At 42.8% G+C, this 17,373-nt stretch overlaps 1 protein-coding gene across 2 annotated transcripts in view; it reads left to right on the top strand.

Annotated features, from left to right (window-relative positions):
• The window catches only part of zbtb16a (zinc finger and BTB domain containing 16a), a 158,508-nt gene that overhangs the window by 88,439 nt on the left and 52,696 nt on the right, over window positions 1-17,373 (top strand). For both annotated transcript variants that reach the window (XM_067608746.1, XM_067608745.1), the window contains exon 4: window positions 5,734-5,820. In XM_067608746.1, the coding sequence (XP_067464847.1) occupies window positions 5,734-5,820 (87 nt within the window). The remainder of the gene's footprint in view (window positions 1-5,733; window positions 5,821-17,373) is intronic.

The raw sequence follows: 17,373 nt of genomic DNA, 5'->3' as shown, positions 1-17,373 counted from the left end.
GGGGGACATCTGTTGCAAACTTAGCATATATGCTCTACCTGTGAAGGAAAGTAGGTTGGAACAACAAGTGTCAAGCTTGAGTTCGGGCATACAGTCACAAAAAATATTTAGTCTTCCACAAGAGGTACAGAAAAACAAGACTGTTACCCCAAACAAACAGGGCCTTTCTCTGTCTCTGACATATTCCTTTAAATGAGAAGAGCTTCTGAATGGAGGCATTATGAGATCACATTGCTGAGATGGATGATGCGAGTGTGGTGATAGTGTGTGTGTGTGTGTGTGTGTGTGTGTGTGTTGTTGCACCCAGATACACTTATCACACCCACAAACCCCCAAATGGGCACTGAGGTTAGGTTTTCCCTGGTCTTCATCTCTGCACCGTAACGTAGCGCTGGTTCATATTTGCAACTCAGTTTCCGTGCACACATGGAATGAGTGTAATAGCAAATAGGACAATGTACCATTGCACACCACATTATTTAGGGAAATGGGAGAATGAGCACTTAGTATGTCAGGGGAAATTACAGGCAAGGGAATGCACCATCACTTCCCCGTGAGGCTGGCGCAGTGGGCTAATCCACAATCCTCATCACGTCTGCATGGTGAAATGTTGCCACTGCTGGGGGAAGCCCACAGCAGTTAACTTTAAGTGAAACACTCTTGAATAATGCCAAAGAAGTGGTTGGAGTACCTAGAGTCAACTAGAATCAACCGTAATCACAAGTTGTATTTATAGAGCAAACAAGTTGTAAAAAAGAACAAAAATGTAAATGATTGATAGGATTGTCGTATCATTGTAGCACGTGTATCACATGATTGGAACAGATATTTGAGTCAAGTCATCATGACGGCGTTACTTGTTGTTTTAAATTTGAAATGGTTTGTGACATAATGGCTTCTTTTGTATAACAGGTATTAAATTAGCACCGCTCTCTCTTTTTGTTCCGACTCAACTTGAGTTTCCAACATTTAGATTTGAAATCTGACATTACTGACACACATTTGACAAAGACTTTTTATATTCCACATTTAGACCTGGAGCTAATTACCTACTTGAATACTAATTCCATACAGTCAGCAGGACCTGCTGCGATTAATTTACACCCTCAACAAAGGATTAAGCCCACTTAAAATAAGAAGAACACAGCTGCAGAAATAAAACTGAACGTGTTGATATAAAAAACTTTTCAGGAAACCAAAGAACCGGATATGAACTTTCTACAAGCTAGCATACACTTACACTGCAGTTGCAACTAGCATTAACATACAATAGCTAATCTAACTTCATAAATCAGCACAACACACTGAGAGGCCAATGCTTCTTGAAAGTTTATAATGTTTATAACCGTATGAGGGAAAGCTTTCTTTATCAGGGGGATGCAGGGTCTGAATAAACAGCTCAAGTTTACAGTATATAAGGGACCGTTATATTACTCTTTGCTGCCGGGCTTTGTAGGAAGTTTACTTTATTGGCAGGGAGCCCTCCTTTGGCTTGTTCTCTTTTACTGCCCTTTATGAAATAACTGCGCTGCAACAACAGTTGTGCAATATTTCAGAGAGGGAAGCGAAAAGGGAAGCGGCTTCGGTGGCATGTGGCACCTGATCACCACCTCCTAACTTGCGCACACACACTAACTCAATATGGGTTGTGCAACTTTTATTATGTCAGCTAAGGGGTTGAATCTGTAGCAATGTGCTGAGGGACTCCCCACTAACAGAGGAAACGGAGAAGACCTCTTTGTTTAATTTTGTTTTTGGTCGTCTTGGATTGTGTGATAGTTAATTTTTATTTTCTGTTCATTAGCGTGTGTGTTTTCATTCATTCCCATGTTTCCTGATGGGCGACCGGGGGGGTGTCACCTTTTTAATGTTGGTGCTGCACAAATAAAAATCTTGTTGAGTGAAATTAAAGATCTTTTCAATGTGGAAATAATGTGCCTTTAGGTTCTAAAGTGGGATCTTGAATGGGCCCCTGGTTAGAGTGTGTTTTTTAACTATTAGTTAGAGCACACGTGACAAGAGTAACAGCTGATGTCAAGTGTATGTCTCCTCGGTCCCGGTTCCCCCGTCTTTCCTAACTAACAAGTTCACCCTCTTGCGATCAAAGGGGCCTCGAGATTTATCGCTTTAATTTGGCAGTGAAAATGGCCAGTGGCGGCTGTTACCAAGCGGAGGGCCCCCTGTTAGCACTTAGCTGGCTAACTAGAGTGACGGGCATCTGGCTGGGTGGCTGCCTGGCTGTGTGTACCCTGGATTCCTATGCTCCCACTTTTCCTCCCCCCGTTTTGCCCCACAGTGACCTCACACAACTCCATTCTCCTTGAAGCAAGGCACCATGCAGGCATTTCCTGACAATTTATGTCCTTGTGCCACAAGCAGGGGCATGCCCTGCACTAAAATCCTATCCCTGGCCCATTTAGCACACGCCTCTTGGCCTCCCAGAAGACTGGTTATAGTGTTGCACCACTGTCTGTGGGGCGGAGTAACTGCTGCCATCTCTGCTTTTAAAGAGCTATGCCAGTGTTAAGCTGATTTACTACAAATCACCTATCTTTTACAATACTGCAAACCATAGATGTGTGTGTGTGTGTGTGTGTGTGTGTGTGTGTGTTTGTGTGTTTCTTACCTTCCAGACAGCCATTGGTGTCCATGCATTTTTTTTTTTTTTTTAAACAGATTAGATTCGCTGAGCGTGAATGCACGTTTCCTGCAACACAGTCACACATTTACACACATTCACACATGGAAGCTGCCCCGTACAATCAAACAAGTCGATCAGTTGGCCACACAGGAGCCCATCTAGAGCTACATGGGGTTAAGTGCCCTGCTCAGTGGCACCTCTGTAGCGGCAAGGAAGGAAGGAAGGGAGATTGTACATTAAAACGGACTTTTTTGAAACTTACTTGTGACTGATATTCGCTGTGACGTACTACTCACTTTCAAGCGAGATTCAGTTCATTGCAAATTGATTTTCATAGATTACAGAAATGAATTTAGTAGCCAGTGGCTACATGGAGAATAAGACGCTACAGCATGTTTTGAGAAATGGTCATAAGTAATGTAAATATGCACTGTACAAGTGCAAAAATCACCAATATAGCCCTTTAGATGTTTCCCTGAAATGGAAATGTTAACATATGTTTACTTTGAGCACTGACATCTATAGGTAGCACATGTATGGTCATAAAATTGTCCTATTGCTCCCCGTAAAGGCAGTCGTTGAGCTCAAATCAATAGATGCAAGGGGTCCAATGCAGGTTAGCAAATCAACCATAGAACATAAAAATAATAATTACAGCTGATCCAGCAATGATGAATCAAGGAGTTAAAGAAGCAACAGAGGGACGATGTGATTAATGCAAATGAGGGACATCAGTGGGTGTGTTGGGGGATTCTGTGTACATCTCTACTACATGTCTTCTTCTCTAAAGGTTAAGTGGCTGCTTTTGCCAGCTAATTCGGCCATATGCTCATCTGTGCATTTGACACTAGCGCACCATACGCTCACACTGCAAATTATGCCTCTTGAATATGCAGCCAATTAAAAAAAAAAAAAGGACACTGCTCACCAGCTCAGTCTATTTAGTCTAAAGTTGTCAAATGGAAATAAATCTTGTGATCTCACAGATTAATCTAGGATGTGCTGGCTTTAAAGGTTGCATTACAGTGGCTTATGATCTAGTCACGCTCAGTTGTGCAGCGTACCGTCTTTTGCATAACTTGTTGCATAAGCACTCTACTGGCAGGCACACTCTGTCATGTACGGTCCGTGTCATTTCTGCTTTTGGTAGGGCTTATTACAGTACAGGCCGTTCCCTAATGTCACTGTGGTTGCAAAACCACACAAGCCATCTCTCCCTGACTTTTTTTTTTTCTGTCATCTAAGAATTGGCTTCCTGTTTTCATTGTGTTCTCTTTCTCTCTCTGGAGGTGTCGTAACCCAGGAGGCCGTGCCAAGAACAAACCATGGTCTGGTCGGGAGAGATCGCTCTGTGCTTGCACTGGAAACAGACACACACACTAGCACACATGCACGCCCATTTTTTGCACACACACAGTATCCAGATGTTAAATGTGTGTGTGTGCGTGCTTTGTGTGTGTGTGTGTGTGTGTGTGTGTGTGTGTACGTCTGTTTGATGTGTGATGTGTATGGCATGTACAGTGCTTGTTGCCAAGCCATAAAAAGTCATTCGCCTGGGCTTGATCTGATGTGCCCTCCAATAGCACCCTGTATATGTGTGCATGCCAGGCTCCTGTCGCTCCTTTTTTTATTGTTGTACAAGGTTGTACAATTTCATAAAGTATAGAGGAACACGACAATTCAGACCGTAGCTCAAGGGGCCACATACTTGATCTACTTGCATAAACAGAAGCAGAGTGTGGTGCAACAAAAGTGGAATAGTACTCAACAATAACTTCAACTTGGCTTTGAGTCAAGAACAGGAATGTATCAGCCAAGTGTAGCTCTATAGTGCATATTAACAGAAAGAGTGTTCACTTCTAAATTTCCATTGATCTGAAAGTTAGAGAATAATGTGCTTGTGGACTTGTGGCTCCATTTTTACTGATCTGTCACAAATAACGGAATCTATAATTATTACTGTTAGACATTTTTGGGAAATTCGCCTGCATCAAGCGTGTACGAGGAAGGAGATGACGCCACTATTTGCATATTCCTGCAATTTGCATATTCTGACCAATCTGAAGGCTGATACTTTAACATCAAAGGTTGCACCCTTTTGCAATTATGCACCCATTAATCAATCAGGGTGCACACTTGATTAAATTCTAAGCAATGAAAAATAAAATAATGAAGACCTGAGTCTTTGGATAATACAGTATCAGACTGCAAAAGATGCAAGACTGCAAGATGTAACTTCGGCCCGGTACGAGTGACGGAAGTGATGGATTATATATCGTAGCATATTTCAGTGTTTTGCTCATGACATGAATGAGAACGTGTTTGTGTGCAAGAAATGAATGTTAAAAATGAAGCTGAATAATGAAAATGACCTTTACTCACTTCTCATTCAAGAAAGTATTGTGCAATCTGGATATGACTACTAGAGCCTAACTGATACTGGAGTTTTTGAGGCTTATACCAATATCGATATTTAACAGTTGGAAACTCAGCCAATAACTATAAATTCCCTGAAATTCTTACTGCATAAAGTTTTTTTTTTTTATCAGGATTCCTTAAATTTGTTTTTTAAAGAATTGTTACCATGTCATGGACTCGGACAGTCAGTGCTCTCTGGTGGACAAACTATGACAAACCTTTTTGGCTTTTCTGCACCAGCATTCTTCATTCAGTTTTTATCAGCCAATACTGTATATTATCCTGGATAATTTATCTGTTATCAGTGTTAAAGATTCACTCTTTGATTTTGTGATTGCTCCCTACTACTCCACCCTCAAATCCAAACACTTTCCTCCCAGCTGAATTTGTCTTTCAAAGTTAAGTTTCAAAGTATCAGCAGTGACATGAGAGGATATTTTAACTCTTCATTTCAAATTCAAATCATGCTACATTTTAGTTTAAAATGTCAGTATCAGGATTGATGTGTTTTGGTGTAAAATGACTTTTTAAAAATTAAATTTAATTTGTCTCCGGTTGCGATTCGATGCTATAAAGCCCTTGTTTCTCTCTATTTCAAACTGACTTTCCAAATGTGGTACATGTGTGTAAGTGTGTATTAAGTCTCCACTTTCTTGTCTCTCGCTGTTTTCCAGCTGGTGAGAAGGCCATAGTTTGTGACCAGTGTGGCGCCCAGTTCCAGACAGAGGAATCCCTGGAGGCTCACCGGCAGATCCACACCGGTATGAACACACACACACACACACACAGCCAGACATATCATCATGACACTGTGGACATAAACAAAAATATGTGAGCCTCTCTGCTCCATCAACACGTTTGTATTGGTCGAATTCATACACTGAGTTTCAATCAATGTAACTCACTAAATACAAATGTTTTGAATACGTTGTAGATACTGTATTTTAAATAATAAGCATGGACAAATTATTTTAAAACTAGCCAAATGCCTTATAAAAGCTTCAAAGTATGTACTGTAAACAGATCAAATTCAAACTGAGAAACACTGAGATCACACTGAATCATCAGGTCCCTCCTGATTCACACTCCCAAACTGCTGGTGCATTTGCACAAATCAGCATGCATGTTGTGGTGTGGTGTGTGGTGTGTGTGTTGTCGAGGCTCATTCGAGCCTTCTCTGGCTAGCTGGAGCCATGGATTGACAGACAGATAGATCACATCATCTTGGATTAGTCCCCCTCGTCCTAAATCAAGACAGACTCAACAGTAATCAACAAACCGGGAAAACTTGGCAGGGCGATGTTGTTTATCAGTGCTCAGCTATGAAGATGGGGAGACGAGGACGATCTACATGCCAAGATGTAAATAGGAAGAAGTAAATCCCCTTTCAGCAGATGTGTGATGGCCCTGAACAGTTCACTGCTGATGATAAACTTTTTAATTTGGGGGAAAGGATTGTCTCATATTTCCCCCACTTTGTTATGGAGACGGTGTGCTTGGGAAAAGGGTGTGTGTGTGTGTGTGTGCTATTACATATGGTGACTCTCATATAAGTGTGCATGTCTGTCCATTGGTCAGTTACATTTATGCATCTCTTTTCACTTTATATAGCCAACGTTTTGGACAATCACTCCAGATCCACAATAATTATATAGTTTTTGACAGAGCAAGCAACAAAATGTGGATTTTGTTATTCTTATAGTCTCACTGGTACTGGTGGTAAAAATGTAAAGAGGTTGTATCACCAAATTCATTCATTCATTTTTCCTCTGAGAACCACAAATGTACTCAGCTAACATTTTTTGCAGTCAGTCTGTCACAGTTTTCAATGCTTTGTGCAGAAGTGTGTGTGCTAAAAGAAAGGCAACATCCACATTGAATAGAAATCATCCTCTGAGGACCATGAATGTCCACAGCAAGTTTCATGGCTATCTGGCTATTAGCTTGTGATGTTATGCGGACAGAGTTGACCTTTTTTGTTACGGGTGGCAGTGGAGGAAAGGCAATCTACCCAGCACATTTTGATATTTCTTGTACATAACAGTAAACTTTGGCCCTAATGGTAGCGTCAGGGGAAAGTTCAGCAGGTTACAACCCAACGATCAACATCGCCATCATTTAGCCCCACCCTAGCATGTCAAATAAAATGAGACGAGAAAAAAAGAGCGCTGCCGGTGCCAGAAACGGATCCCTAAAATAGCCACACATCATCATTATCATCAACTTGTGTTTTGTCCTTCATCTGAAGCCATGACCCTCAGGCTCCCAGTATCAGCTCTCATCGGGCGGCTCCACTTTTTCTTTGCGGCCATTCATGCTCCTCCACACTCCTCCTCAACATTTGAGAGGGGAAGGTGGGACGGTGTAGTCAGTCAGGGTTAAAGGGGGGGGGTTAGTCCTGAGGGGTATGCCCTCAGCCAATCAGCTAGCCGGAGGTAAGGAAGGGTTAAACGAGGCTAATGATCCAACAGCCATAACAGCGGAAAGGAGCACTCTAAATATAGGCATTCCAGTCTGGAACGAATGGAAGGGGTTGGGGGGGCAGCCGCAGCCAGGGCCAGACGTGTCTTCCTGCCAGACAACTGGAGCAGCAGCAGCAGCAGCAGCAGCAGCAGCAGTAATAGTATAGTAATCATCCATGTGTTGAGCCCCTCGGAGGGATCAGAGTCAGAAAAATGGGCTCTGGTGAAATATGACGAGGCAGTTTCACTGCACCGTCTGATTCGCAGTTTCTCTGTCTCTTTCTTTATGCTCTTTAAGCTACTGAACACGTACATTATAGCATCACTGGCTCTAAACTCGAGCATTTGACATATGACCTCCTCTAGTGTGAAAACATGCTTTTAGGACGTATTGCTGTGCATTGTAATTCAAAGAGTATACATCATACATGTTATCATTGTGGAAACTAAAAGCCTATATATCGGCATGCTAACATATACGTACTCATCTCACCTTCATGTAGTCTTGTCTAACTATCAGTTATCCGCTTTATGCATCTCAAACAGTCATTGGTTGTCTTTGAAGGCTACTGCAGATCCACTCATCAAGGTGTCATGGTGATTTGGTCTCAAAAAAGTTACTTCCTGTATCATTCACAGCAGACAGAGTTTATTGTTGCCCTGTGTCTCTTACTGTGAGTGTGTGAGTGTGTGCTATTACATATGGTGACATTCAAAGGTTAAGTATTATTCATGCACTGAGCTCAACAGTGAGCTGAAGGTTGACAGCATTTTAGCCGGTTGGTCTGTTTCCAGCAGGGGAGTGACTGATGAGATGAGAGTGAGAGAGGTAAACAAACAAGTCCCTTTCTGTGTCTCTCACTCTAACTTTGTGGAGACTGATTACGACCATCCCTGTTGCTGTCTTCTCTATCGGCCAGTGGGACCTACAGACACGCCGAAGCACACCGCCCACAGCACAACACCACAACTTGTAACATCTAAAGTCAACCTTGGTTGTAGAAGAAGTCTGTTGTGTATTCTTTCAGTTAATTTCCCCCCTGATGGGCCAACTTTTCCAGCTATGCCTTGCTAGGCGATGTATTTTTGAATACCAACTCTTGGAAGTCGGTATTGTGCATCATAGATAGTTTTTGTCCCTCAGCAGTTACCGTTTCACTGCCCACTGTGACACCCTCAAGACTACTGTTAATTGGATGTGCCAATCAAGGGAAAAGTCTGAAACGACTGCAGGTTTCCTGGAGAGCAGTGTCGACACTGTAAGATAGTGTAGTCCAATAGTTTTTGTTTGGTTTTTTGTTGTTGTTGTCAGGGTTTTGGTTTTTTTTGGACTTTCCTAATTTACTTTTTCTGGGTTTTTCCCAGGTAGTTTTCAAACACATTCATTCTCCCCAGAGGATAAACCCTTTGATTTCATACACTCCACTCATCTAGCGCCACCCCTGGGCCAAAAATGGCAGCATGTGCACAAGATATCTTACAATTTAAAGGGCAGATTGTGTGAACTTTGCAATTCATGGTCCTGAGAGGATGAACCATTTCATCTGTAATGACTTTGTGGACTTTCCTCTATTTTTTAGTAGCCTCAGAGCTAATAATAACCACATTGTTACTGATGTTCATTCTGATCAACACTTTTATATTGTGGACTATGATGAATACAGCATCCTCTGGGGACTGCCAGCAGGGCTTTAGACTTGTATTCTAATTTTAAGATATAGTCTTCTTTATATGTCTAGAAAATATAAATAATGATGTTTCTGCTGTCTATATAAGGATGGACAAAACAAAAGAAACTAAATCACATACAAAAGCAGCTCCGATGGACAGCACTGTGTTAAATCCGTTTGAACTAAAAAGCTTAACAAACACGGATTTATTTATACAGAAATGACTGTGTGTACAGTACCCAAGACACAAAACATCAGAGAGGGCGTGTTGTGGGAGCAGGGGGTTACTGTTGGCCATCAAAGCCAGATTTGATCTCTGCCTGCCTCTTGGCAGCGCTTCAGCCCTTGGCTAATGTTCTCTGATGACAATATTTGGCCTCTGAAACTGTGGCTGTTTCTTGCTGCTTTGAATGGGAACTATTGTGGCATCTTCTCTGTTGGCCCGATCAGCTGTCTGACTCAACCTCTCTCTCTGCGAACCATGGAGTCTCTTTCTTACTCTGCCTTCTCTTGCTTTTAACTGGGCAAGCCATGCATGGTATATCGCACACCTCTCCGTGTTACTCAAGAGCTCTCGTATGTGGGACGTATAGCGAGTGGTTATTCAAAACCATGGGATAGTTTAGAGGCCGTTGAGGCATTCCTGAAGTTGCCGTCATTCCTAACGGACAAGCTGTTTTGCATGGGGGTGGGGAAGAGGGGGGGTGGTCAGGATGCCAAAGGACCTAACAGCAAAACATCATGTGGCTGTTTTTACCCACTGAACTCGTGCAAACACACATGTACAAACACACACTGCAAACTACCCCCGTCTTTGGCAGTGTTGTGCAACACATACAGATAAATCCAAGAATGTCTGTGTTCAGGAGCCCAAGTCACTTGTGAGTTGAATTACATCTACTGAGGCCTAATTTTTGTCACATATTATCCCAAATTGGATGGCATCACATCAGAGTCTCTCTCTCTCTCTCTCTCTCTCTAAACTGGGACTCGCCTGAGGGCTTTTGTAACCAAAGAACACAGTCTGTTTGGCTTTCATGGAGCTCTCATCCTTAAAGAAAAACACTGCTGTCATTTAAGAGTTGTAGCCCATTTACTACTGTCTCTGTCTCGTTTATGTGTCCTCCAATTGTTATGCAATGAGACTACTGCTCATTTCTAAAGTCCCAGCTTTGCATTGTTAGCGGCCGTCCAAGACAAACACAAGATTTAATGCTACATGCTTACTAGGGACTTTTTAGTAGAGACTTGTCAGGTGAAGGACAAGAAGAAGCAGAGCGTAACATAATGTGCATACTGAACCGAAGCTACTCCAAACAGCATTTTATTTTGAAATACTGAATGGCTTCATGACAGTTGTAAGGATGGATGGCAGTCAACGGCTACCTCTGCAAGGAGAAGAAGGAACCCTTCAGTATATCATTTGATAGGCTATCTTCTTAACAACTCGTAAGGTAGAAAACACAATCCCTCATCATCAGACAACTAGATTACCTGCCATCCACCGACTTTGTATTTTCAGCTTTCCTCCTGAAACAAATCTTCTGAATGTCAAGTGCCTCAAATGTCCAGGTTCCATGATATCTGGGTCTGTGATTCATATGATGATCCTGGATCAAGGATATCATAATAGAAAAGGCAGGGGCAACTTAGACCTTTGGCAGAAATTTAAAGATCACCTTTAATTAGGTTTTAATGTGATTTCATATGCCAGGCTGCACTCGAAATGTCCTCAGCTGCAAAGCATGCCACTGCGCTCAGACTTTTTGAGAAGTGTTGTCCTCTTTAAAGAGATTTTCCTCCTTCTTCCCTTTTCTCTGGGAGCACATGCAGGCACACCTCAGTCTTTTAAACTTTGTCACGAGCATCAAATTTAGCTCTTGCATTTGTAATGTTGTCTGTCAATTTATGATGCAAAAAAAGAGGATGTTACCTATAAATGAGGCTTGGATTTATGGCAGTTTGAGGCTGTAATTATTTAATATGGGCAGTCATTAAAGCTGGGGTAGGTAGTGTTCTGGAAAAGGCAAAAAAACAAAAAAAACAAAAAAAAAAAAACGCCAGAATTTCAAATTAATGCCCTCCTCCTGCAGCTCTCTGTCCTAAGCCCCTCCCACCAGTTGCACATGGGCATATGCATGCACTTCATACGCACGCAACACAACAGCTTACTACTGCGCTCACTCACACACACAAAGCTTCCTCTCAAGACACAACAGCCCTTAGTAAACAGTAAATGGTAAATAGGACCACCACTCACTTGTTTGAAGGGTGCCACAAAAGTGATGAGTTTCCCATCTCCCTGCTTGAAATCAAGTGATATCGCGTCTTTTTCATTGTCCGCCTCCAAAACCCCTTCAGTCACCAGTCAGTCAGAGAGCCGGACCTGCAGCTCCAAACCGAGTCCCAGAGAGACGAGCAGGACGCTGAGAGTCGAATTCCCTTCCATTGAAAGTCTCTCGCTCAGGTGTTGTTGATAAGCTTATGCGGTGTTCGGTTTCCCCTGCACTATAGGCAATAGTCTGATGATCGCACGTTGCTTTTCATTCTGAGTTGATCTTCCGATCTTTTTCTTCCCTCCCTCTGCAATTCATGCAGCCCCGTCACTTCCTATCCATCGGTATCCCGCTGCTCGCCTGGCTTCAAAACTTTGCACAATGAGTGCACAGGCAGAGTGTGCACAGATAGGCAGGTAGGTAGGTCGACAGGTAGGTAGTCCGTCCAATTATTTCATTCAGGCCGAATGAAATAATTGGACGGACTTATTCCAGGCCTTCACCAGCCACAGATACTGGATTTTTTCCTTTTTATTGTCAGAGCACTTGATGTATTGATTGCTGTCGGGATGCACAGAGAATTGCAACAAATATATCTGAAATACATCACCTAACCTAGCTTTAATGCATTTTATTTTCATAAATCTTGAGAGAGTTGGTTAGTGAAAGACAGGTTTCTCAAAAAAAAAAAGTGCAAACAGTCCTCAGAAGTAAATGTTTCTGTCATAAAATCTGTAGTTGTCCATTACTGCTACCACTCGAGCTTGATTTTGTCCCACACCGTATTATCATATTGTGAAACTTGTTGTGCTCATTTAAACATGGCCACCTCCAACGTGTCATTTTCAGTTTGTATTTCCAGTAAAGCCTCTCCCTGTGGGGCTGTACAAGACTGCCCTGAGTTCTGAGCTGCTGTTTTTCTCTCATTCTGTCTTTATCTCTTTACATCTGCCAGCCATCTTCATCTCTTTTTTCATTAGATTGTTTTGGTCACCCACACTAATTTATAGCTCTTGTATTTTATTGGTGAAACCCACCACAGTCACATTCCACTTGATTAAATTGTAGCTCGGTGCAGAAAAGCAAAAGGTCAGAATATGTGCACATTGTAAGTGGCTCACACACACACACAAGAAAAAGCAATAATTTGAAGTTAAAGTATGGTTTTTTTTGTTGTTGTTTTGTTGTTTTTTTCATCTGTCTATCTGCAGATTTAAAATCGATCTCACCACCAGGGATTCATGCATTTTACAATCTCTGCAGGCTCTGTAACTGTCAATCTGAACTGTGCACACTTTGTAATTTGCATTGAAATCTGCACATTCATCCGCCAAACTAAGGCCACATTCAGTATGAGCAGTTGCCTGTTATTCAGCATGAGCTGTGAGTAGCACTAGAAACGACAGGGAACTGCATCTCCCATGTGACCTGTGTAGAAATGAGTTCGAAGTCCACAGGCCTCGGAAGAATTTGTTGTCCGACTGTGTTCCTGTTTATACATGAATCATCCCCATGTACACACACATGCACACACACACACACGCACACACACACACACACACACACGCAGCAGTGCCGGAGAAAATCCACATATAATAGGAGGGGGAGGCAGCTCTCTTACTCTTTTTCTTTTTCTTTCTTTTTCTCTTTATCTCCCTCTGTCCTTTTTAAAGTCTTGTAATACAGGGAAAATATGCAAACCATGGAGTGGCAATAGTGGGTTTAGCCAGTGGGAACACAGCGTGATTCCAGCAGGCCTCAGCCGCAGAGTAAACACTTTCTTTTCTCAAGCCAGAAATAGTTTGGCTAGAGAGAGAGAGAGAGAGAGGGAGAGGCGGAAAGGGAGGGAGGGAAGGAGGGAGGGAGGGAGGGAAAGGGGATAGGAGGAGAGACAAAAAAAAAAAGAGAAAGAGAACAAGAAGATATGGAGAAAAGATTGTACAACGAGGTTACGATGGTCAAAAAGAAGGAGCTCTTTTTAGTCTTTGTCTTTTTTTCTGCATAAACCGGTGACCTCACAATCAGTTACCTCAAATACAAAAACACACACACACACGCACACACACGCACACACACGCACACACACGCACACACACACACAGAGTCCAGTCATGTCACTCAAGCAAATTAGGCCAATGGCAGTGCTACACAGGGGTCATGTCAAAAGTGCCGATTGTCTCAATCACATTAGTCCAGCACTGGCATCTGTTTAGCATTTAGTTAATTGTGATGTTATTAAGTTGTCAGTGAGAATTAGGGCGGCGATAAGCAAAGCAAATATTCTTCCAGCCCAGGCAGGCGGTGCTGCACATGTGTTGCTGCATACACACACACACACACACAGAGCCACACACACACACAGAGCCACACACACACAGACATGTAGAGATATACAAGCGTACAGCCCTCTGGACCCTGGAAGTGTGAATGTGATTCAACCTATTTATCACTCTTTACTCTTGACAGCTATCAGAATGAAATAATCACCATAAAGATTAAATAAGTATGTTTTCTGAGGCGTCGCAGCTCGTCGCTGTCGGGCAGATGTGCATTAGCATTGTGACTTTTGATCACTGAATGTTAGCATGTCGAGCTTCCTGTCGGTGTCATCTGGTGAATCAAAATGCTGATTAACACCAGGCTAGTGCTCGTCATTTCGGCATCTTACTCATAATTGAGCAAGCTGTCAGCGGTCTAGGCTGATTATCAGTCAGTCAGTCTGTCTGTCTGTTTGTGCCCAGCTGGCCATACAATTCATACAGGGGCCATTTTAGGTCACAGCATGTATCAGCCCTCACACTCACTATACCAGGCCAATACTGAGACATACATAATCATAGTGTGAGTCACTACGAGCAAAACACTACACAGTACATTTCACGGTCTCGCGTTCGGCGTAAATGTATTTTTGTCTGTTTTATTTGTCGGCCTCTTTATCTCTGAAATGTCCAAATAGCTTCTGTTGTCAAAAGGACTCAATACGCAGTGATGTAAAACTAATTAAAGAAGCAAATCATCACATTTGTGAGTTGTTTTTGCTAACTAACAATTATTTGATTATCAAAATTGTTTTAAAAATGTGTAAAAAAAATCGATTAATCTGCATTATGTCAAAAGAAAAAGTCTTTTAAGGTAGTTGTGGGTCTAAATATCGATTATTAAAGATGACCTTCTCTTTCTTTTTGGCTCTATATTCACATATTCAAGATTTTTAACCACTATTTATTGTCAGAATGTATCTCATTTAAAACCCTGCTCTTCTTTTTACCTCTTTAAACGAATATCTCTTTCTCTTTGCCTCTCTCCATCTCCCCCTCTTTGGCACTCACTCTCACTCACCTTCCAAAATAAGAAGAGTACAAGTGGTCAGAGACACTATCGGTGGCTAAATTAAATCAAGCGGCACAAGCTAGACTACAGTCACTTCTCCTGCTACTAACCTCCTTCTTCTCCCTCAGCAAACAAATTTTTCCCCAGATAAGATCTAAATGAGTTTTTCCAGGCGGAGGAAGATCCTCCGTTCGGCTGATTGATACTGTGCAAGGCTGCAGTGTGACCAACACCCAGTAGTAATCATCCGCCACAGCCATAAGTGTTACGCACGACAGCCTATGTGAACAGGAGATGTGTGGTTTGTGTGTAAATGAGATAAAATGTGTGAATGAGAGTTGGCACTGCTACATTCCCCCCGTACCCAGCTTCATTCATTGAGAAACACCCAACTGGGCCCCTGCACTGCAGAACCTTAGTGCTGAGGCTTAGTGTCATGGTGGGCACAGGCGCATTGAGGCATCGCCACAGGAAACCATGGGACAACAGCATGTCAGGGAGGGAGGTAGTTTCTTATAAGGGGGAAATAGGTGGGTGGGATCCAGTAGCAAATTGGGATGTCCGTAGTGGTGCAACAGTTTGGCTGCGGGAGAATCCCCACATGGATGGATCATTGTAAACCAGGGACAGCAGCAACACATCCAGAGAGACCAATAAAATGATGTGGTATGGGCAGCGGGAGGGGGGTTGAGTAGGGGTGGGGGGGCGCGCGGATTATAGACTCCCAGAGGGCTCTGCGATTCACGGGCCATAAAATGGAAGTCAGCAGGACACACTGCAAATCTGGCCAGCCAATATCCACCATCCCCTTCCTCCCTCTTTCGACCCTGAGGATGTGTCTCAGCCGTACGTCACAATGCAACCCCGGCGAGCACGTCCCGTTGTCGGACAATCTTAACTCCCTTGGATGCCGCTATTCTATCCTGTTGCATTTGCATGTCAGCCGCTGCGGCTTTGTTCAAGATCTGCTTGGTTAATAAAAAAAAAAAAGGATAGATAAGGAAAGAGACAGAACAGTGGAAACCAACGCAGGCCTTTGCCATCCGGGGAATAAAAAGGCCGCTTTTGTCAGGAGGCTCCCCACTTCCAGATATCCCGACGCATTTTAACCTTGGCAAGGCGAGGACTTTGAATATAAAAGGATTCGCCCAAGAGAGTGAAAGAGAGAAAGAGATGTGGAACACTGGTCCCACGTCAACAATAGCCAGGGTTCTTTTGTCCACAGTGTTATTTGAAGTAAATCTCCCTCTGTAATTAGATTGGAGCTGTTTGTGGACATCTTAGGAGAGCATGTCAGTGTTAAAACAGCAACGTGCGAGGGCCCTTTTAATTTACAGTGCAAATACCTTTCGATTAGCGTGGAGAGAGAGGAGGGGGAGTACAGACAGAGAAAGAGGGACAATAGAGGAGTCTTTCAATCCTTTTCTTTTTTGTTGTTGTTGTTTGAGAGCGGGAAGAGGTTCGAGCAGCTCTCCTGTGTTCCTTAATTGTGAAGCAAGGAGATTAGTACGAGTGCTTCCAACCTTTCACCCCAAACAAAGGAGCCATCAGATCCAGTTGCCTAGTGACATGGGGTTTCACACCGGCAAATTTAGCCACTGCATTCACCACCCAGCTCCTTGTGGTCCATCTTAAGAGATGGAATGAAATCTCAGGCCTTTCGCTTGTGCGGCCCCATGCAAACCATTTCTGTCCCTGTCCGTTTGACAGCACCCTTAATGGTACCGAGCAGCCACACTAATGAAAATGGCCGCTCATCCTCACTCCAAGTCTGTCTCTCAGACTCATATAAAACTTAATGTACCCGTGACAATGACATTCAGAAGACCGTTTAGCTTTGGACAAATGCTGCATTTCTTGGTGGCAAGAGCAGCCGGGCACACAGAAATGTCCTTTTACACTGCGTGCAGCTCAATCAAAGGGCACTTAGCAGTGTCATATTGATTATGGGAGCTTAACCCCCGTCAATCTCTGATGGGTCATTTTGGCAGCCTTCCCGTAGATGGCTTCAATGAATAGCACCGCCTCAACAGAAAGAAAGGGGTTCCCTCATCTTCAGTCAGTGCTGGTCACTTCTAATATAAAGATAGCCGTAAATACGTGCTCATCAGACGGAGACAGTAGGGTGATTCCTGTATGGATGCATGTCTTGTCTCAGGCAGGAGGAAATTATTAAGACAAAACAAGCACAGATCCTGGACAATCCCAATTATGAAAATGACATTTAGACCTAATTAATTATCACTCCATTTAAATGTAATTTCAGCTCGCGGTTGATGAGCTGCCTTTCTCTCTCTCTCCATAAAGAAAACGAGCTACTTACCAACCACACAATAAGAAAACTGCTCAGATATCACATTACGCACAAACAAAGAGCCTTTAATATAGTGTCATTTATTATACAATTTACAGCAGTCCATAGGAACTAACACAACAGTTTTGGTATATTCCAGTCAGAGTTAAATAGGAATTTCCAGGCTGGTGGACTTTAATCGTGGTCTGCTTGTGTTTCAGTGGTTTATTTCAGGAAAAACCAGGGGAGAAACATGGACGCTTGCCAGATTTTCTTTTCCCTA

The sequence above is a fragment of the Thunnus thynnus genome, chromosome 13 (assembly GCF_963924715.1).
Source record: "Thunnus thynnus chromosome 13, fThuThy2.1, whole genome shotgun sequence".
Taxonomy (NCBI): domain Eukaryota; kingdom Metazoa; phylum Chordata; class Actinopteri; order Scombriformes; family Scombridae; genus Thunnus; species Thunnus thynnus.
This window is presented reverse-complemented; position numbering and strand designations above follow the sequence as displayed.